Raw genomic sequence first — 21,856 nt, 5'->3', positions numbered from 1 at the left:
CAGTACTTGAATTGTAGTAGTGCAGGGGATGTTTGTTTATAAAATCTTTCTTCCTTGTAATTTAAAAAAAGTCTTTTTTGAAACATTTCTCTTGATCTAGCCTTTTATAATAATATGCTTTTATAAAACTTAAGTATTGTGCTAGATTGATCTTAGCACAAAGATAGTATAGAATACCACATGGAAGTCCTTGCCTACCAAATGCTACCAAGTCTTGCCTACCAAATGCTAAAAAGACTACTGTAATGTTAATTCCTGTAATCTTCTATGCACAGTTCTAATTGTGCATTAATGAACAACAGTTAATCTTTCTGTTTTTCATCTAAACTCATGTTTGAAATTTTTTATGGCAGTGCTTAGTCCCATTAAAATGCAAGACCATTTAAATGTTTGGATGGATTTAATAATTGATAAGATTCAAAATCATGAGTTAGGCTTAAAAATGTGAATTTGGCCTAAAAATCACATTTAAACACACAATTTGGGTTCTTTTTTTTTTTATTTTGCCTTCTGGCTTTTGAGCCTTTAGAGTTCATATTTTCAACCTTTTCTCCACAACTGTGAAGACTGGAAACTTTTCCTAATGGAACCTAAGAGTCTTGCTTAGTAACATGACTCCAGCAGCTGGGTCTTTAAGAAAACACAAGTCTTGTTGTATTTGGTGGTGTTTTTTTTTTAAAGGAACTTGACATCACTATAATTTTTCAGGATACCATCTATGCAGAGTTTTTGCTTCTCTAGCTTAGCTTTTTAGTAAGAAACTAGAGGAACTCGTCCGATCAGCCAGAGTGGGGTAGGGTTCAAACCAGGCTTCCCTACTCACCATTATGCATCATCTCCTGCAGAGTGTAAATGTTTCCAAGACGATGTTGCGTTGTTTAGATAATCAAGAGCCAGTTTCCTAGTAGCCCATCTTTGTCCTGTTTGGTCCTGAATTAAGGTGGGTAGAATTTGACATTAGTTACTTTTTGATAGGATTGAGTGGTCATTCAAATTAATGCTTTTTGGATTTCAGGCATATCACACTTCCTAACGTGTTTAAAATAGTTTAATCCACTCATTGAAGTTAAAATTCTTTCTTTATAGATTTATAAACTTGATGTGTAATGAATGTTCTCCATTTTTCTGTTTCACCTCTCTAACGATAAGCCAAATTATGACAGCTCTGTCACATTACTTGTTTGTTCCTATTCTGAAATGTTGTTACCTTTATTTCAGAATAAATATTTAAACAAGGCAAAGCATAGATTCCTCATTCAAGGTTATGTCAATGCTAGGTTTGAAATTCAATAGCAGTCAGTTTTCAGTTATCCAAGAGGAGGAAAAAAACATGAGTAGAAACCTTTATTTTCTTTTGCCACAAGTGCTGGATAAATTCTGGAACTTTCTAAATTCATTTTCTCTTTTTGGTGGAGATCAAGCAAGAGAGTAGTTCTCTCTCCTCCCCACAAAAAATGAAAAGTAATATAAGGCACTTTTAGAATAAGTGTCTTCTCAGCCATGTAACTGTATCATTGCTACTGAACTGCCATAATCGCACATTTGAAGCTAACTGCCAAGTAACTTCAACTACCTTAGGAATTTTTGAGGTGCTCACTTTTGTCTTTGAGTAATAAACACTAAAATGTGCTGCCTCCCTCTATGCACTGCAGCTCTGACAGTATCTTGGGGGTTGGAGGATGAGATGAGAAATAGAAATTGCTTTGGGGATTTACTTAAACCTGAAAAGAGAATGTATTTGAAAACAAGCAAAAAAAATTGTTGGTTTAAAAAAAAAATTGAAAATGCAGGTCTGTATGCCAGTGTTCATTAATCTGAAAGCCAGGAGTAAAGCTTCCTTTTGTTGCGAGTGAAAAGTATTTTTTTAAATGGTAAAATGATAGATAGTATGGCAACATTAAATTTAATAAACACATTTTAGTGGCCAGTATAATCAGTGTTCTTTCTGCAATCTGCTAGAAATGTTTTGGTACATTCACCTGTAGGAAAAAATAAAGAATTTCCACTTGCTTTTAAAGCATGTTTAGGGCTTCACTGAAAAATTCAAAGAATCTAAATGTAATTTGTGTGTAACTTGTTCCAAAGCTCAACACATTTTAAGAAGATGAACTTAAATGCTGTACTGAAAGTGTTTTTTTAAAGCTAATTCTGCTACAGCATGCTATACAGAAGCAATTTATTAGGTTTTAATTTCCTGTAGTTAGCCTTTACCAGTCAGCATGAGAAAATGATCTTTCACCATTTTCACAGTGAACTCGTACGCATAAACTAATTCCAGTATATGCCAGATGTGGGAAATATTCTCTGCTAGCCTTCTGAAAGTCAGTGTTATCTTCTGTCCTCTTTAATTTCTCAGATGTGGATTCTAAACACTGTCTTCAAAAGTTATTAGCCTGAGACCACCCAAAAGCACCTAACTCCCACTTGTCTCCTGCACTCTTTTCAATGTCTGTGAGATCAATTTGTCAATTACATCCACATCTCAGGCTTTTCTGTGCATATATGCAGTAAGCAAAAAGCTGGTGAAAGCTGAATTTCATGTTTTCTGCTGATCTTATTTTTTCATGTCCAACATCCAAGTTTTGCATTTTCCATTAAATTTGTCACCATAAAGAAAATATTACAGCCTGGTTTCATGAGTTACCCTTTAACATGTCACATAAAACATAGATCACACCTGTTGATACACATGGTATTAACATTCTCTGAGTTGGGAAAATCCTCACTTTTACATTCCTCCAAACTTTTCCCCCTCCAAAGAAACAAATGGATTTTGCTTTAATTTATGGCCTGATCCTGAGGTGTGCCGAGTACCTGGGAATTGGCATCTTTCAGGATCATGCCCTGAATGACTTTACAGAGCTATCATAATTGTTTAGTGAGAGCATGTTTATTACAGACTACATAAGTGTAATAACTCGGTGATTCTTTGGTTTAATATCCCTGCTTCCTAAAATATAAAATGTACAGTATTTAGGAGATGGAATTTTATTCTTTAACTTTTTCATGAATCATACAGAATGCTAAAACAGATGTCGTTTTCTTTAAAAAAAACACCCTTTTTTCCCCCTCTTACCACAGGATAATGAAAAGAGGACCCCTTTACATGCTGCTGCCTATCTGGGAGATGCAGAAATTATTGAACTACTTATTTTATCTGGTATGTTCTGTTCATGTTAATGAAAAAAAACCTGTGCACAAATACTTTAAATGTACTTTTTGTTTGCATAAGTTTATCAAGCTATTTAATGTGCTAAGAATTCAGTTGAAATTTGGGGATTTTTGTACTTAAACTTTAGTTTACAGACTCCTTAATTCAAACCACTGTTTTAATAATTGTCAGTTAATCTGGAAAGTACCTTCTAGTGGTAAACTTTCTCTGTGATGTCTGCTATTTATTGGTAGTTTATAACCCAATTCAGTTGGTTCAAAAGTCTGGATTGAGCTGTATTTAAAGGCGTGTACTTAATATCTAAATGTTAGCATACATTTTTTGCTATAGTGAATTTAGAAAAATGACTAGATGTTAACATTGAAAATGGCATTCAAAAGTGCTGATATTTCTACAGATTAAGAACATTATTTTTCTAGTTATCTTTTGCTAACTCATATACACGCATTTTTAGGACCTGATAAGAATGAAATAGGAATTTAAAAATCATTTTTCATGTTTACTTCTTCACTTGCAATACAGAATGCAAGTAGTGAGGCAGTATGTTCTAGTGGTTAAACCAAGAGATCAGAGTTGTTATGCTAGCTCTGCAATTGATTCGCTCTGACCTTGAACAAGTCCTTAATAACCTCTGTGTGTTAAAACCATCATGGTGGTTTTGAGGCTTTATTTGTGATTGTAAAGTGCTTTGAGATCCTGCAGTGGAAGAAATTACAGAATTATAAAGTACAGTAGAATCTCTTTAATCTGCACTTCACTAAACAATATACCTTATCTGCTCAAAAACTTCAGATCTTTTCCCACATCTCAGCTTTAAAAGTAATAGAATTTACTTTAGTGAGGTATGTTATAGGAGAGCTGGTAGCACTTCCCACTTTAAGATCCTATATTCTGTAGCTTATAACTTTGCAGGACTTCAATCATTTTGATTGAAAACTTCCATGTTAAATGTCTGCCTAAGGCTGATTTTTTTGGGAAACTTTCAGCCACAATGGTTTAGCCATTTGAAACCAAGATTAGAGAAAAGTATGTTATTTTGCCCAAAAATTGATAACTTTTTCTTTGAGAGGCTTGAATGCACCCCAAGCTTTGCACTAGGGACTTGAAATTTGAAAGGCGTGGGGGCCTTTGTGTCTGGTAGGGATGTGCCTTTTGCCACCTGTGTGAAAAATTTGGCCAAGTTATAACCTTTCAGAAACCAGAGTTCACACATACTCAGCAGAGACTTGGTAGAGCTTCACAGTTCCCTGAAGATTCCATCCATAATGGGCATGTTCCAGCCCAGGGCTGCCAGGGCTAAGAGGACTTTCCTTGCAATTTCCGTTTTCAGATGTTTGGGGCCATGCCAGGTCCAGGCTCCAGAACTGAGAGCAGCCAGCCTATTTCTCAGCTCTCTGTGCCCTCCCGTTGAGTGCAAGTAGCATGAAGGAGGAAGCTGCATTATTTGAATGCAAAAGGAAAAGGAACCTGGCCTGGAGGGCTAGATACGAGGAGTAGAGTGGGACAGGGAGCCTGGTGGCAGAGTCTATCTCAGACTGGCTTGATAAGGAGATTTGTACTGGGAGACTGGGGGAAACAGGGAGGGGGGGGGAGAGCAGACGGAGACCAGATGAGGAATTGAAAGGGACAACTGGGACTGGCTGGGCAGAGAGCTGGGGTGCGTGTGGGGCGGGTGACATGGGACACCAAGATTAGATGGGGAGCTCTGAGAAGGAGATGGAAACTGGGGGCCAGTGGGGATGGGGCTACAATTGGAGGCCAGAGGGAAGGGGAAGACAGATCAGACAAGGAGGTGAGGGGAAACTGGGAATGGCTAGGTCAGGAAATTGGGAGTAGGGTGAAATGCCTGAGTGGAAACTAGGACTAGCTAGGTGAGGAGAATAGGGCTTGAATAAGGAGAGAGAGAGAGCTGAGGCAGCCACAGGTTGGAGGGAATGGAGCAGAAGGGGGTAGATCTTGTGGGAATGGGCAGAAGAGTCTGGGTCCTCTAGTGCCCACTGCCCTCCAGAGCCTGGCATGGAGCCCATGGTTCCTGAGTCTCACCATTCCTCTACCAAGAGTTTCACAGATATTTGCTGACAGCGAAGTATCTCATCTGCATCTAATATTGGTCCATGTAGAGGATGACAGTCTACTATTGTTACCAGTTACTCTGCTAAAGCAGCAGAGTTCTGTGTGGATCTAAACCTTCCAACCTTGCTAATGACCCATGTGGATATCAATATGATGACACATAATGGATTTTCTATTTTTTTCAGTTTGTTTTTTTTAAAACCCAGCAAATTACGTGCACAAACTATGGTAAAAGAACATTATTAGGCTTGCAAAGTCAAGCACTTGAAAGATAGGAAATGCATAGGCAACCTTAATTCTGGCATCTGTAATTTGGTCCCATTGTGCATCTGCATTATGATAGTCTTTAATTACATGCCACATACAGTTCTTTCACACAGGACTTGTGCTTTCTTCAGTGTCCAGGATGGACCTGCTCTGAGGTTGACCAGAGTTGTGTAGTGAAGGCGACTGTCGTCTATAGGACCTCGCCTCATTTTTTGCAGAAATTGGAAGGTTGCATAGTGAATGAGGCTGGGGATTGCAGGAAGAGATAGGAGAGTCTGGTTAAGGCAGTTGAATACTGTCCTGGGGAGATGGAGCCTGTCTGTGTGATGATAGGGAAGTTGCTTAAAAATCTAACTTTTTCACAAGTGGTCAGTAATTCCTCATTTCCTGCGTGTCTGTCTTAAGAACCTGCAGTTTGACTTGCAGAAATGCTGAGGACTCTCAGATGCAACTGAAATCAATGGGTACTATATAGTATAATGTTAAGTACTCTTAAAAAAAACCACGTTGTAGCTGTCTCAGGTTGGGCACCCAAAATCAGTGGATACTTTTGACCTTAATGTGTCTGTGCCTCAGTTCAGTACCTAAAATAGGGATTATTAACCTCCACTTTATGGTGGCATTGTGAAAATAAATTAATGTTTGTGAAACACTCACATAATATAATGATGAGCACCATAGAGACAAGCCCATGAGGAAAGTACTAATTCTGTCTTCAGAGCATGGTTTGAGTAGTGTGCAGTATATAAGGCCTAGAGTGTTAGCTTCAACAATGAGGAGAAAACAAAATATTGAATAGCTGCTCGTTAAGTGAGCAGTATCTATTCTGAATGAAGGAGTCCTGTAGAAAAAATAGTATGTGATGATGTAATTAAAGACTGTATAATAATGCATATGCACAAAGGAGCTGCATAAAGGTTGTATAGACAATCTTAATTCTTGCATTTTCTAACTTTGAGTGCTTTATTTTATAACCTTAGTATTTTTTGATGTGTAATAAATATTCTGTAGTACATTTTGAAGTTCTGTAAATTAAAAACCAATCTACAGTTATACTACATGAGCAATGTAAATTGCAAGGAATTTTCTTTGCTTTGCTATTGTTTCTCTTCAAATCTGGTCTAAAGCCCATTTAAGTCAACAGGAATCTTTCCACTGATATCAGATCCTTATTTGTCAGTTTCCCAATCCTGCCAACAGTTAAACTATGCATGTAACTACATAGAAGTAGTTCTTCTAAGTTCAGTGGGACTATACATTTCTGTAACTGTTTTTTTGAATTGAAGCCTAACTCACAAAATTTTGTAATTAAATGAGTTTTCTAGTTCTTAGTTTAAATTATTTTGGCTCTACTGTCACATTATGTTATAGATGCTGCAGAAGTATGGTACTGTTAAATTCCTTTACTTCCCACACACCCCCCCAAAAAAAACAACCAAAACCAAGCACCCCATACACCACACAAATGCTAAAATGTCTTTTAAAAAAAAAACTGGGAGTGAAAAAATTTTTTAGAAAAGAGTTGGTTTTGGAAAGTGTGTGATTTTCCCCCCCCCTTACTTGTTTGTATAATTTGAATTTTTTTTTCTTTACCAAATTTCTGTAAGTGTAAGGACATTACAGGATCCATATTGTTTGTTCTCAGTGCATAACTGAGTCTTCCCTTAGCTCAAAGTTTCAAACTTTTAGCATTAGCAGACATGTCTTGAGCATTCTGCATTTGGGTGTTGAACACTAGGACACGTGTTCTGAGTAAACTTCTGCCTGCAGTCTTTATTGCTGTTATGGCTTGTCTTGGTTTCCAAGCCTGTAGGATGGGAGAGGCCTGAAATTGACAATATTGGATACAAATTTCCAGCAGAGAGACAATATTTCTCCCATGACTTCCAGCTCACTTCCTGACAACCATATTTCCTTTCCTCCTGAAACAATACCTCTCAGAACTCTTGAAAGTAAGCTAGTCCCTAAAGGATTCTCCCACTTTGTCATCAGATGATGTCTCCTTCCTGCTGATGAACAGCCAGCGTGTCATAATCAAATTCTATTTGGTCTAAAAAGAATTAACTAACATCTCCAGCAAACATCTGTAAATTTGAAGAGAGGCTGAATAGGTGAAATAGCAATGATGAAATATGAAACAGCAACAACACATTGAAGGCACATGATGGTTTCATCACATTACAACCAAGAATGTTAGGCATTGGACCAGCCAGCCTCCAGCATCTTCCCAAGTGACTCAGCGCTGGTTCAGTTGTCGTGGCTGTCTGCGCCGTGTGCCAGACTCCGTACCAGCCTGCCTGCTTTGTGTTTGCTCCAGCAAAAGCTGTTTGGAGAAGACCTCGGAGACTGCCTCATGCAGGCTGGAGGGATGTCAGGGCTTCCAGCTTTGTACATCTCAGCCTTAATATAGATCAGGCTAGAACATTGGCAGGAGACTGGGCTCTCTGGAAATGGGTGATTGGAAGTATCCACAGTGTTCTCCATGAGCAGAAGAATTGAATGAATGAATGAGTAGGTGAAAAGAGATCTAATGTAAATAATCTTAATAAGAATTCTTTGAGAATCCTCTGCATATTCCCACTCATAGGCTACGCTGGCTGGTGCAACTCAAAGTCATATAATTTAAAGCAGGAAGGGATCACCAAATCAGACAGTGGAATCTTCTTGTGGCAGTGCCCACTGAAGTGCTTGCATGTCCCTCTGACTGCTCCCCTCAGAGTTCCTAAATATTCTGAGGGATGAGGCTGTAAAAGGGTGCATGGTGCTCTGTCTCAGTTTCTGGAAACCTCACCAGCAAATGGACATGAACTTCTCTAGATCCCTCAGATCTGGTGCCTTCTCTCAAAAATTTTTAGTGTCTTGCGTAGTATTTTACTCTTGGTGTGGTTAGTATAATTAGGAAAAGAATAGTTTCTTTAGGCTAGTTCTTCTTAGATTAGTTAAGTAGCTGTTAGGATTGGTTCTGTCTCAGTTTCATGGTGGATTCAGAGGCAAAAATATGTAGTTTTAAGAGCTGTGAATCATGTCAAATGGTCTTTCCAGCATCAGACACCAACATCAGGTGTTTTGCATGTTTTGATGAGGGCTACTGTCCTTTGAGGTGTCTAAGGTTTTCTGTCTGCATTAACATAAGAACAGCCATACCGGGTCAGACCAAAGGTCCATCTAGCCCAGTGTCTGTCTACCGACAGTGGCCAATGCCAGGTGCCCCAGAGGAAGTGAAGCTAACAGGCAATGATCAAATGATCTCTCTTCTGCCATCCATCTCCATCCTATGATGAACAGAGGCTAGGGACACCATTCTTTACCCTTCCTGGCTAATAGCCATTTATGGACTTAGCCACCATGAATTTATCCAGTTCTCTTTTAAACACTGTTATAGTCCCAGCCTTCACAACCTCCTCAGGTAAGGAGTTCCACAAGTTGACTGTGCGCTGTATGAACAAGAACTTCCTTTTATTTGTTTTAAACCTGCTACCTATTAATTTCATTTGGTGACCCCTAGTTCTTGTATTATTATTTACTTATTCCCATAATACATTACATTATGTTCATTCTGAGAGCATGTGGTCCGAGAGCACTCCTGATATAAGAAGCTTTGGCAGTGAAGTCACTCAGCTCTGATACCTCTAAGGGATCCAAGCACAGACTCAGAGAAAGAATGCTATGATGAAAGCTCCAGCTTGTGCTCTAGGATAAAGTTTCATGACTGCCTCAGTCAGTTTCCAAGGCATCCAATCCAGCACTAGAAGTCCCAAAGCATCTGTTGGCCAAGTTCTGAGAAAAGCCATTGGATCAGTCTGCTTCAGTTCTGGAAAAGAAGGCAAAGAACTGAAAGGTTCCTGCTAGCAGTGCCAAGTCCCAGTCAGGAAATTAGTCTGATCAGTCAACATCAGGTCCTGAACCAAATGCTAGGAGTGCTGATCTTGCATAAATCTTATCTAATAGATCCAAGGACTGGATCAGATCCAAAGATAGACCTGGAACCAGCGGCAATTTCTTCATCGCTAATTAATGCGGCTCCATCAGTTTCACTGTTGGCCGAAATAAGTCACATGGATCCCATGCTGTATCTGTGAGGCTTGATATCTAAAGGAGGAAAGACAAAACATCTCTCAAATTATCCTTCTCTGATTTCACTCCTGAAAAATGAAAGAGATTGAAGTATCTGTTTTCCCGAGAGACTTCCTTACCTCTGCCCAAAACACCTTCAAGCCCAGCCAGTAAAGTGGTCTTGCCTTTCACTATGTTGCATGTGCCAGGTTCTCTGATTTCTCTGTAGCAGATCCAAGGTCAGATCTGCAGTCCAGAGATGAACAGGATTGGGTTAAGTTTTCAGACGTCCTTCCTAGATTTCACCCTAAAAAAAGAGAGTATTTCTAGATATGAAGCATACCCTCCAGGTTATGATATGGTATTGGAATAAGAGTACTGCAGCAACTGGCAAATTTCACGATGGGTGGTGTGGCCATATTGGCAGCCATCTAAACGCTGTAGAGAGACTCCATAGCATCATTGACATAAGAACTCCCTTCTCTTTTGAGGTCAGGAAAAAACTTGTCCATCAAATCCAAGCTTCACATTCTCCCACCATATTGCCTGACCCTCTGTTGGAGGAAGATGAGGAGCCTGTGCTTCAGATGGAATATCAGAAATTAGAGCCAAACATAGAAACTGGTTTTTCATCACATGAAAATGTTGGAGTAGCTTCAGCTTCCTCTCTCTCTGAGGATTCTTTACAGTTTCACAAGCTTGTAGACAGGCTGGCAATGACTTTGAAACTCCCATCTGTAATACCAGAGGAAATCTATTATTTGACATTCTGGTTGCCCCATTGGAGGTTACTCTTCTAATATTAGATTGACTATTGCAGGCTGCAGTAGTCACTGCAGTTGGTAAGGAAGTATTGTTCTGCTTCGCTTGGAAAAAGAGTAACAGATTGCGAGGCAATGATCTTGCAGCATCAATATCACTTGGAGGAGATTTCTGTATTTGCTTTTGGAAAGCAATTACTCAATGTAAATTGACTAATATGTTAATAACTGAAGGTCGGACTATAATGAAGCATGTCCTCAGCATCAAAAGAAGCTCTCCAATCCACCAGCTAAGGCGGTAGCATCTACTTCTTTGCTTATGGTCTTTTTCTTTCCATGCAGAAACTGTGTTGAAGACTGGAAGATCTTCCTTTGAAAAGAAATCAGTTATTTAGTAATAAGATTAAATGTTGGTCTGTGGCGTGGTCTTTAGGTGCCTTCCCACCTATGAGAAGGACCACCTCTGGTCCTGTATTCTATACCATAGACCATTTATCCACAATCATCTTTTGTCTCTATTCTCAGGGACTTCACTTTCAGCACCAAAAACCCAGACCTGTGCAAATGCACCAGAAGAAAATCTTAAAACCATGAAAGAAGTGAAAGCAGCCTTCAGTTTCAACTCCAGATACAAATGGCAGGCCTCAAGTTTGACTCCAGGACCAGGAGCTTCAAATTAACCTGCACGGACCCTGTCCTTTGAAAACACACAGTTTTTCTTTGTCAATGAATGGAAGTCCATAACATCAGACAAAAGGATTCTGGATATAAACTGAGTTGTATTAACATCTTCTGTTGAGACCCTACCTTCACGAAACCCTCTCTCTTCTGTGTTCAGGGGCCCCTCTCATATGACCATGTTAAGATCAGGGATTTAATCTTTGTTATAAGTGGGAGCAAGAAAGAAGGTTCCAAGGGAATTAGAAATCAGTGCTTATACTCCAGATGTTTCTTCATACCAAAGAAAGGAAGAAGGTTTGATCTGATATTAAATCTAAGGAAGTTCAGGGTCTTCATTAGGAAATTCTGCTTCTGCATGTTGGCACTAGCGTGTTCCAGAACCTCCTTTTCCATCCTGCATAAATGGTCAGCAAAGAAATGGTGATAGGTGGTTTTCAGACATAGATCTTTGGTCACTAGATATATGAAGTGTCTCCGGTTCTGCTCGAGAAAGGCAGGGACAGTCTGTCCATATCAGATATTTTTTCTTCCTGAACTGGCAGAAGGATCTGGCTGTACTCCCCCAATCTTCCCGTTAATTTAGAAGGTGATCAGAAAAAGAAGACATGATTGGGCCAGAATAATTTTAGTGATTCCAGCATGGCTAAGGCAACAATGGCATGCAGGCCTCTTGCAACTTCTCAAGAAGTCCATGGGCTTTCTCCAGGGTTCACAGATTTGCTGTCCCAACAAGAGTGCAGGATTTACTGCTTTGACCTTCTGTTGCTGCAGTTAACTGCAGGGGTTTATAGGACTTGTGTGCTCTTTAGAGGTTCAACAGGTATTACTTAACTCTAGATAACAGTTGACTAGAAAATGCTTTGACTTCAAGTGGACTGATTTTGTTTAGTGGATGCATAGCAAACCTGGCACCAACTCAATATCTTCTGGAGCATTTACTCTAATTAAAAGTTTTAGGTCTTTTGATAACCTCTGTAAAATTCCACTTAGCAGCTATATCAATGCACTGTGTGCTTGTAGATAATCGATCTTTTTACACAACATAGTTGAGAAATTTATAAAAGGACTTGCAAATATATATCCACCATTGAAAGACCCAGTTCTGTTATGGAATCTCAGTTTAGTTCTAATGCAAGTCAAGTCTCCATCTGAGTCTACAGCAGAATGCTCTTTTTCCCATGTTGTCTTTTAAAAATGCTTTTATAATAGCGATAATGTTAGCTAGGTGACAGTGAGCTGCCTGCCCTCATGTCAGATCCTCCTCCTCCTCCTCATGAAAATTGATGAATCATCCTAACCCCAAATTCTTACCTAAATATGACTTCCATATTTATCAGACAATAAATTTACCAGTTTCTTCCTAGAACTCAGTCATAGGATGCGTCAGGGTTACGTATGTTAGACACTGAGGCCTCTAGCTGGGCTGAGGAATTTTGCAAGTCCCTCAATCCCTGTGTCTATAAAAAAAAAATAACCATAAAGATCAGGCTGTCTCTTCACAAACATTATCTAGATGAATTGAGACAGGATATGGAGGAAAGCTGTAGACCAGTATCTTTTTCTCTCTCTGTGGGGTTTAGGTGACACTCCACTATGCAGTGGCTACCCCCTAGCATACTGTAGAGGAGCAGACTCACCCCTGCGGCACGTCCTGCTGGTGACCTCCGGGAATTAGCTCGTTCCAGCTCCGGAGCGCCCTCTGCCGGCTGGTGATCCACTTGTCCTCTGGCCCCTGTGTCCCTCCTTGGACCCCGGTGTCCTTTTACTGGGTGCTGCCCCTGCAGTAACCCCTAAGTCTTAGGGTCTCCCCTCCCCAGGAAACCCCCACCCACTATTCCCATCTCGCCTCAATATAATACTGCCAGTCATCATCTAGCCCCATGCCCTGGGGCAGACTTGCAGTATCAGCCTACTCACCACTGCTGCCTTGGCCTACCCCTGGGCTGCCCTCTGCAACCCCGAGTACCGCTTGGCCTTCTGCTAGGCCGCAGCCTGGGGCTTTCCAGGCTGGAGCTCCCCAGCTCCTCAGCCTGTCCGCAGCCCTGATCCACTTAGGTACCCTGTGTCCAGCTCCCTACAGCCAGGCCCTTCTCCCTCTGCATGCAGAGAGAGAGTTCTCTGGGGCTCTGGCTCACAACCTTTTATAGGGACCAGCTGGGCCTGATTGGAGTGTGGCCCAGCTGCAGCCACTTCCCAATCAGCCCAGCACAACCTTACTCCAGGGCTGTTTTAAGCCCTTCAGGGCAGGAGTGGGGTAACCACCCCGCTACACATACCTTGGCAGAGGCTGGTACTGGCGGGAGCCACCAGGGTCGGAGACCTCCTGGACTACGACCGGGGAGGCTGGCTGGATCCCCTGACGCTCGCTCACCGCATGGGGCTCTCCAGACCTTGCACTCCCCGGCGCGTACTTCAGGAGGTGGAGGCCGCTTTGCCGCCCGCTGCTCGGGCCTATCTCGACCGGGTCCTGCGGGAGGGCACGCCCCGCCCACCCCCCACCCCAAGCCCTCCGGACCTTTTCATCGGGCCTCTGCCCCGTAGGCCCGACCGGCCCCCCCGTCCCTTCTCCGCAAGCCGGCTGCACGACCTGCAGCCGGTCCGTTTCCAAACCGCGCCGAGGAAACAGCTCTACACGCTCGTGCTCCACACCCTTCACTTCCTCACCCTCGTGTCCCGCCCTGATACGAAGTGGCGGGACCTCCTGCCACCTTTGGAGGGTGAGGAGCCCCGGTGGGCCAGCCTCTACTCCACCCTGGTCCCAAGGCCCACTGGGGATATCAGTTGGCGTCTCCTCCATGGGGCCGTGAGCACGGGCGTGTACTTGGCGCGGTTTACCCCTGTCCCGGACACCTGCCCCTTCTGCGGCGTGAGGGAGACCCTGGCGCACGTGTATTTAGAGTGTGCCAGGTTGCAGCCCCTACACCGGCTCCTCACAGCCATCCTCTTACGTTTTTGGTTACACTTTTCCCCTCACCTCCTTTTGTATGCACTCCCTATCCGTGGCCCCACGAAGTCCCGGGACCTCCTGGTCAACCTCCTCCTCGCCCTGGCGAAAAAGGCCATCCACGCGACCAGGGAGGGGAGGTTGGCCGACGGAGACTCTGGTGACTGTGGGGCTTGCTTCCGCTCCATGGTCCGATCACGCATCCGGGCGGAGTTCCTCTGGGCGGCGTCCACTGGCTCCCTTGACGCCTTCGAGGAGCAGTGGGCGCTGTCCGGGGTTCTCTGCTCGGTGTCCCCGTTAGGTTCCCTCCTTCTGACCCTTTGACCTCACTCCTGTCCCTGTTCTTTTATTAGTTGTCCCCCGCACTCAGTGGGTTCTGTGGCCCTGTGGTTCCTCCCCTTAGGCTGGGGGAGGATCCTTTAGCAGTGGGCGGGCTTTGGTCTCCTTCCCCGGTTTGCTCTCGCGTTCCCCGAACCCCCCTTGAAGCCGCCCAACACCGCTGCAGTGTGGCCACATCTAACACCACTTGCAGTGCTGGTTGCTGTAAGTGTGGCCACTCTGCAGCGCTGGCCCTATACAGCTGTACTAATACAGCTGTAACAACCAGCGCTGCAAAATTGTAGATGTAGACATACCCTTAAGCATCTGCTCTGGACTAGGTCTGCGTGTTTTGTAAATGTGTGTATCAAGCTCCATGTAACAGCCTTACAGATCTTAATGATCAGAATATGGCCAAGGTATGTGTACCTATTGGGTGTCTGGGAAGTTGGCCATATTCTGATCATTAAGATCTGTAAGGCTGTTACATGGAGCTTGATACACACATTTACAAAACACGCAGACCTAGTCCAGAGCAGATGCTTAAGGGTATGTCTACATCTACAATTTTGCAGCGCTGGTTGTTACAGCTGTATTAGTACAGCTGTATAGGGCCAGCGCTGCAGAGTGGCCACACTTACAGCAACCAGCACTGCAAGTGGTGTTAGATGTGGCCACACTGCAGCGGTGTTGGGCGGCTTCAAGGGGGGTTCGGGGAACGCGAGAGCAAACCGGGGAAGGAGACCAGCTTCGCCGCGGTTTGCTCTCGCGTTCCCCGAACCCCCCTGCAAACCGCAGGGAAGGAGACCTGCTTGCTCGGGGATTCGGGGAACGCGAGAGCAAACCGCAGGGAAGGAGACCTGCTTGCACGGGGGTTCGGGGAACGCGAGAGCAAACCGGGGAAGGAGACCAGCTTCGCCGCGGTTTGCTCTCGCGTTCCCCGAACCCCCCTGCAAATCGCAGGGAAGGAGACCTGCTTGCTCGGGGATTCGGGGAACGCGAGAGCAAACCGCAGGGAAGGAGACCTGCTTGCACGGGGGTTCGGGGAACGCGAGAGCAAACCGGGGAAGGAGACCAGCTTCGCCGCGGTTTGCTCTCGCGTTCCCCGAACCCCCCTGCAAATCGCAGGGAAGGAGACCTGCTTGCTCGGGGATTCGGGGAACGCGAGAGCAAACCGCAGGGAAGGAGACCTGCTTGCACGGGGGTTCGGGGAACGCGAGAGCAAACCGGGGAAGGAGACCAGCTTCGCCGCGGTTTGCTCTCGCGTTCCCCGAACCCCCCTGCAAATCGCAGGGAAGGAGACCTGCTTGCTCGGGGATTCGGGGAACGCGAGAGCAAACCACAGGGAAGGAGACCTGCTTGCACGGGGGTTCGGGGAACGCGAGAGCAAACCGGGGAAGGAGACCAGCTTCGCCGCGGTTTGCTCTCGCGTTTCCCGAACCCCCCTGCAAACCGCAGGGAAGGAGACCTGCTTGCTCGGAGGTTCGGGGAACGCGAGAGCAAACCGGGGAAGGAGACCTGCTTGATTACCAGAGGCTTCCTCAGGTATGCTGGGATACCTGCTTATTCCACGGAGGTCAAGAAAAGCGCTGGTAAGTGTCTACACTTGATTACCAGCGCTGGATCACTAGCGCTGGATCCTCTACACCCGAGACAAAACGGGAGTACGGCCAGCGCTGCAAACAGGGAGTTGCAGCGCTGGTGATGCCCTGCAGATGTGTACACCTCCTAAGTTGCAGCGCTGTAACCCCCTCACCAGCGCTGCAACTTTGTGATGTAGACAAGCCCTAACTTTGAAATGTAGTACTTCAATGCCTATTCAGTTACTACCCTGAGTCCCACCTTCTGTTGATGAGTACTGTTCACCAGTCTGTTTTATGAGTAGGAGTATGCACAGAACACTCAAAGAAATTGAAGGTTACTTACTTGTAACTGCAGTTCTTTGTGATGGACTTTACATATTAACACTCCCTGCCCGTCTTCCCTTCTTTCTTGGAGTCCTAATAAATCTTAACTCTACGGAAATGGTAGAAAGAATTGAGGTGGCAAAGGGTACTTGTATAGTTTTTGCCCTCAAAGTTCAAGAGTGCTGTGGAGAGAAGTAGGAGGGGTGTGTGAGCTCTTGATGTGCAGTGTTATGAGAATGTTTTACCACCTATGTTTGGTTGGCTGGTGCAGCCTGTGAGCGTGAAGTCCATCTCAAAGAACTCTGGATACAAGTAATGTTCATTTATCAGTAAGTGATTTATTTTTAAGTGCATAATATGAAATAATCTCTGGTTCTAGTTTAAAGTAACTATACATGTTATACTTCAAAATAATGTATTGGAGGTGGGATTTACTTTTTCATATAACTCAATAAAGAAACATAATGTCATTCTTGTCAGTTGTATTACTATAATTCTATATTCTGATGTCTTCACATAGAATCATAAATGCATCTGTTCACACAGAGTAATTTCATTCTATATAATTATAGTAGCCATGTAAATACATCACAGAAAATTAATATGACTTAAGTTATACTAACAAAATGAATTTGCTTAAAAAAAAAAACCCTATCCCCTCCAAAAGAAATCTGTTTGTGGGTAAGGATTAAACCTTCTATCAGGTAAGTGCTGTGGGGCTAACTGAATTTTTTTAACCTTTTATTTGTCTTATTTCTGAAAGTTTCTTATCTGTGATATTATTTTACTGCATGTGATATTTGGCAAACCTAACTTATCTATGTGTTACATTCTTGGAATACCTTTTTAAGGACTTGACTTTGCTTTCTGGGGACCTGTGCAAAAATCACACTAATCCCACGTAGCCACTTATTAAAGCCTTGAAAGAGAGCTACTTGCTGTTGATAACTGATGGTGTTGTGGCTGATGTTAATGGAGGCAGGGTTGTTGTCTAGCCTTTTAGTACTTCCATGGCTCTGGAACTGTAGGAATGAAGAGAAATGTCAGTTTTGAGCGGGATGAAGATGGGAGGTTTTAGAAAGGTTGTTGCATCTCCACTGTCCTCTAAAATCTGTATAGTGTTGGAGAGCCACCACTGCATATACTCAAAACAACATGGGAGTGAATGAGTCTTCTGCCATATTCCCTCTCATTATCCCCTAGTAGAAAGGGTTTCATACAGTGGTCATATTGCATAGATACTATCTGGTAAGCCACCTGCCACCCCCCCCCTCTTCTCATAATCATCACCTTCTGTTCACAGTTGCCTAACAGCTTGTGGTAACTACAGCAGTTGCATATGTAGAAAAAGTGATTAATGTATTCTGAATTGTCTTTTTGTTAGAATTTAGCAGAGGGAAATGCAGTGCTAAGTCACATTGCTACCAAGTGCTCTGCAGACCACAGTTAAGAACTTTTGCTAGAGTTTTATTGCTCCTCCTTACTGTTCTTAGGAGGAGGTAAAAGAGTTGGGGATGGGAACATGTCTTGATCTCCTTCCAGAAGTGCTGAAAGTAACAATTTCAATTCTATGGCAATCAGTGGAGAAGAGATAAATTTGTCAAGTGCATAACCAGCTCTCTGTAAGGATAGGCAGTATTACCTAGAGGGTAGAGCACTGAACTGGGATTCAGAATACCTGGATTTTGTTCCCACCTCCGCTACTAGCCTGCTGGATGACATTGGGCAAGTTCTTTGTTTCTGTGTCATTATCTCCATTTTACAGATGGAGACGAAGATATTGATCTCCTTTCTAAAGTGCTTCCCCCAAACCCAGTGAGCTTCAGTACTACTACACATTCTGATTCTGGCTCCCATCTCAAGAGTCTGAGTCCTCTGCTTTGAATGAAGACTTCAAGAAAAAAAACAAAAAATCACTGGCAAATCCTCAGATAGGAATTTATCCTAGCCCAAGCTGTCTGTTTCCCTCAGTGACTCAGATCGGGGTTCCTCTTAACCAAACTTTTTTTTTAACTTAAATTTCTGCAAAGATTTCTTTCCTTCCTGAAAGGAATTTAAAGAAACTGACAACTTCTAGGCAGGATTTGGACTTCCCACAAAAATGATCTATCTCCAGCCTACCTCAAGATCCATTCAGTTCCCAAAAGACTGAATTTAGATGCCTGGAGTTTGAGGGGGAATAAAAAACATTTATCAATCATTAATATTGTTGTCATTCCCAGAATGTGCTAGGCATTATATAGACACAAAGACATTGTATAGACACATTCCCTGCCCTTAGGAGCTTAAGGTCTAAAAATACAGAATATAAAGCAAAGGGATTCAACATTACAAGCAAAATGATCTGGGTGAAAGTGGGCAAGTGTCTTGTCAGATCTATTGCCTTGGGTTTTTAAAATGTATTTCCAGCTAATATGCCTACAATGAAATAATTTATTTGATGCATGACAGAAATGAATCTTCAGAAGGGATTTAATGAGAAGGGTAGCAGTCCAGCCCAGGAAAGGGTATTTTAGCTTGGGCGGGAGGGGCAGCCTGCATGAAAGAAGGCAAAGAGATTCTTGTGGATGTATGAGACATCAAGGCTTCTGTTAGTTGCAGGGCAGGCGGTTCAATGAGGTAAGAGACATGGTCAGATACATAGGGGGCTTAAAATTTCATAGGTCTTTGGAAATACAGATGAGGTGTACCCATAGAGAGATTTCTGAAGAATTCACAGATCTTTGGGCCACCTAAATGTTGGATAGACTGAGGTGGGATGAAGTGGGATTGTGTGTGACAACTGAGGAGGTTGCAGTAATCCAATAGGAAAGACTTCTGACATGGACAAGAGTTTATTTTCTCGATTGGAAAGGATATTGATTTCTATTACAACACAGAACCAAAGTCTACAGTGCTCACTTATATATTATTATTTTTATTACAAATATTTGCACTGTAAAAATGATAAAAGAAATAGTATTTTTCAATTCACCTCATACAAGTACTGTAGTGCAATCTCTTTATCGTGAAAGTGTAACTTAAAAATTTACTTTTTTTGTTTTATAACTACACTCAAAAACAAAACAATGTAAAACTTTAGAGCCTACAAGTCCACTCAGTTCTACTTCTTGTTCAGCCAATTGCTAAGACAAACACATTTGTTTCCATTTAAGGGAGATACTGCTGCCTGCTTATTTACAATAAAAGCAGCAAAGAATCCTGTGGCACCGTATAGACTAACAGAATTTTTGGAGCATGAGTTTTCGTGGGTGAATACCCACTTCGTCGGATATTCGTCGGATATCCAACGAAGTGGGTATTCACCCACGAAAGCTCATGCTCCAAAACGTCTGTTAGTCTATAAGGTGCCACAGGATTCTTTGCTGCTTTTACAGATCCCAGACTACCCCTCTGATACTTACTTACAATGTTACCTGAAAGTGAGATCAGGCATTTGCATGGCACTTCTGTAGCCGGCATTGCAAAGTATTTACATGCCAGATATGCTAAACATTCATATGCCCCTTTATGCTTCTATGCTGATGATCCTCCTTAAAAAACGGAATGCATTAATTAAAAATTTGTGACTGAACTCCTTGGGGGAGAATTGTATATCTCCTGTTCTGTTTTACCACTTATCTGCCATATATTTCATGTTATAGCTGTCTCGGATGATAACCCAGCACGTTTGTTTTAAGAACGCTTTCACAGCAGATCTGACAAAATGCAAAGCAGGTACCAATGTGAGATTTCTAAAGATAGCTACAGCACTCGACCCAAGGTTTAAGAATCTGAAGTGCCATCCAAAATCTGAGAGGGACGAGGTGTGGAGCATGCTTTCAGAAGTCTTAAAAGAGCCACACTGAGATGCAGAAACTACGGAACCTGAACCACCAAAAAAAAAAATCAACCTTCTGCTGGTGGCATCTAACTCAGACGATGAAAATGAACATGCATTAGTAAGCTCTGCTTTGGATCATTATTGAGCAGGACCTATGATCAGCATGGATGCATGTCCTCTGGAATGGTGGTTGTCCCTTCATGTTTCATATGAATCTTTAATGCATCTGGCACGTAAATATCTTGTGACGCCAGCTACAACAGTGCCATGCTAACGCCTGTTCTCACTTTCAGGTGACATTGTAAACAAGAACCAGGCAGCACTATCTCCTGCAAATTGTAACTAAACTTATTTTTGAGCGATTGGCTGAGGTAAGACTGAGTGGACTTGTAGGCTCTAAAGTTATGCATTGTTTTATTTTTGAATGCGCAGTTATTGTTTTGTACGTAATTCTACATTTGTAAGTTCCACTTTCATGATAGAGATTGCACTACAGTACTTGTATTTTTCAATTCACCTAGTACTACATGTTTTTTACTTTGCAAATATTTGTAATCAGAAATAAATATAAAGTGAGCTCTGTATATTTTTTTCTGTATTGTAATTGAAATCAATATATTTGAAAATGTAGAAAACATCTAAAGATATTTAAATAAATGGTACTGTATTATTGTTTAACAGCATGATTAATTGTGATTAATTTTTTTAGTCGCTTGACAGCCCTAGCTTAAAGTAATTTCCACTGTATTATCTTTAAGGAGACATTTTACCATGCAATATAGTACACGTATGTTTGACCGAATTCTAAAAACTGTGCAAAGATAGTTACCCAGATCTGCAGGCATTTTGTAGGTTCTGAAGTTTTTGCAGAATGGCTTTGAGTAAGTCTCATGGTAATATTTTTTAAAACTTATTTTCCTGCCATAGCAGACATATTTTATAATGTGCTGTATAAACAAGTCAGAGATCTGGGTGAAATATATCATTCAAATTTAAAAAAGAAGTAACAGAAGGAGGATATTTCAGAACTTCTGAAAGTAATCTTGAATAAGTCACAAGAGTCAGCTAAGGTACCTGATAACTGAAGTAAAGTCATTGTGCCTACATTTTGAGAAGGAGGAAGAACAATGGAACTATTAGCCCTGTGTGCACAGTTAGCCTTTTTTGCAGAAAAAAATCTGTCACGCGGACTACTTATTCACTAGCAAGTAGAATTTTCCTAATGTATTGCCTCCCTCCATCCTTGCTTGTCTTTTTAGAGTTCCTCTCTGGGCAGACAGTCCTAAATTAAGTTTTATGGGTTCTGTGCACTTCCTTTTAAAACTTGGGGCCAGATTCAGCTATGAGTAACTCACATAATTGAGTTACACCAGTATTACATTTGGTTCCAAGTCTCAGCATAGCCTATGCATACCTTTAAGCATTATGCATATGGCCACTGCCTGTGCAGACTAATTTTATTAAAGATTCCAGGACTAAAGAGGTCGGTGTACTATTCCTTCAATATGAAACTTTGCAGGTGGCATACTCTGAGAACTCTATGTAGACGTGACCGGTATTAAAATGTGGCTCTATTCAAAACAATGACTGTAAAAATAGCCTAGTTGGGTTTATATTTGTCTCAATTATGCTAGACTTTCTAAATTTGAGTAAAAAATAGCTTTCTAACTACCAGTCCTGTAAATTCAACTTTGCTAAGATTCTTTTCTTGTTTGTGCATCACCTTTAACAAAGATTCTGAAGGCCAAACAAATTCTGGTCTCAGTTATGCCTGTTCAGTGAATTTATCAGATGTAACTGTGGGCAAGTTTGCTTGAAGGGAGGAACTTGATTGGCAGTTCTGCTGATCAGGGTACC

General features: G+C 42.2%; 1 protein-coding gene across 2 annotated transcripts in view; it reads left to right on the top strand.

Moving 5' to 3' along the window:
• The window catches only part of ANKRD28 (ankyrin repeat domain 28), a 233,907-nt gene that overhangs the window by 106,528 nt on the left and 105,523 nt on the right, over window positions 1-21,856 (top strand). For both annotated transcript variants that reach the window (XM_030550866.1, XM_030550867.1), the window contains exon 3: window positions 3,082-3,160. In XM_030550866.1, coding sequence (XP_030406726.1) covers window positions 3,082-3,160 — 79 coding nt within the window. The remainder of the gene's footprint in view (window positions 1-3,081; window positions 3,161-21,856) is intronic.

The sequence above is a fragment of the Gopherus evgoodei genome, chromosome 2, assembly GCF_007399415.2.
Source record: "Gopherus evgoodei ecotype Sinaloan lineage chromosome 2, rGopEvg1_v1.p, whole genome shotgun sequence".
Lineage (NCBI taxonomy): Eukaryota > Metazoa > Chordata > Testudines > Testudinidae > Gopherus > Gopherus evgoodei.
The sequence above is the reverse complement of the archived record's forward strand: the minus strand, read 5'-3'. Positions and strand labels throughout refer to the sequence as shown.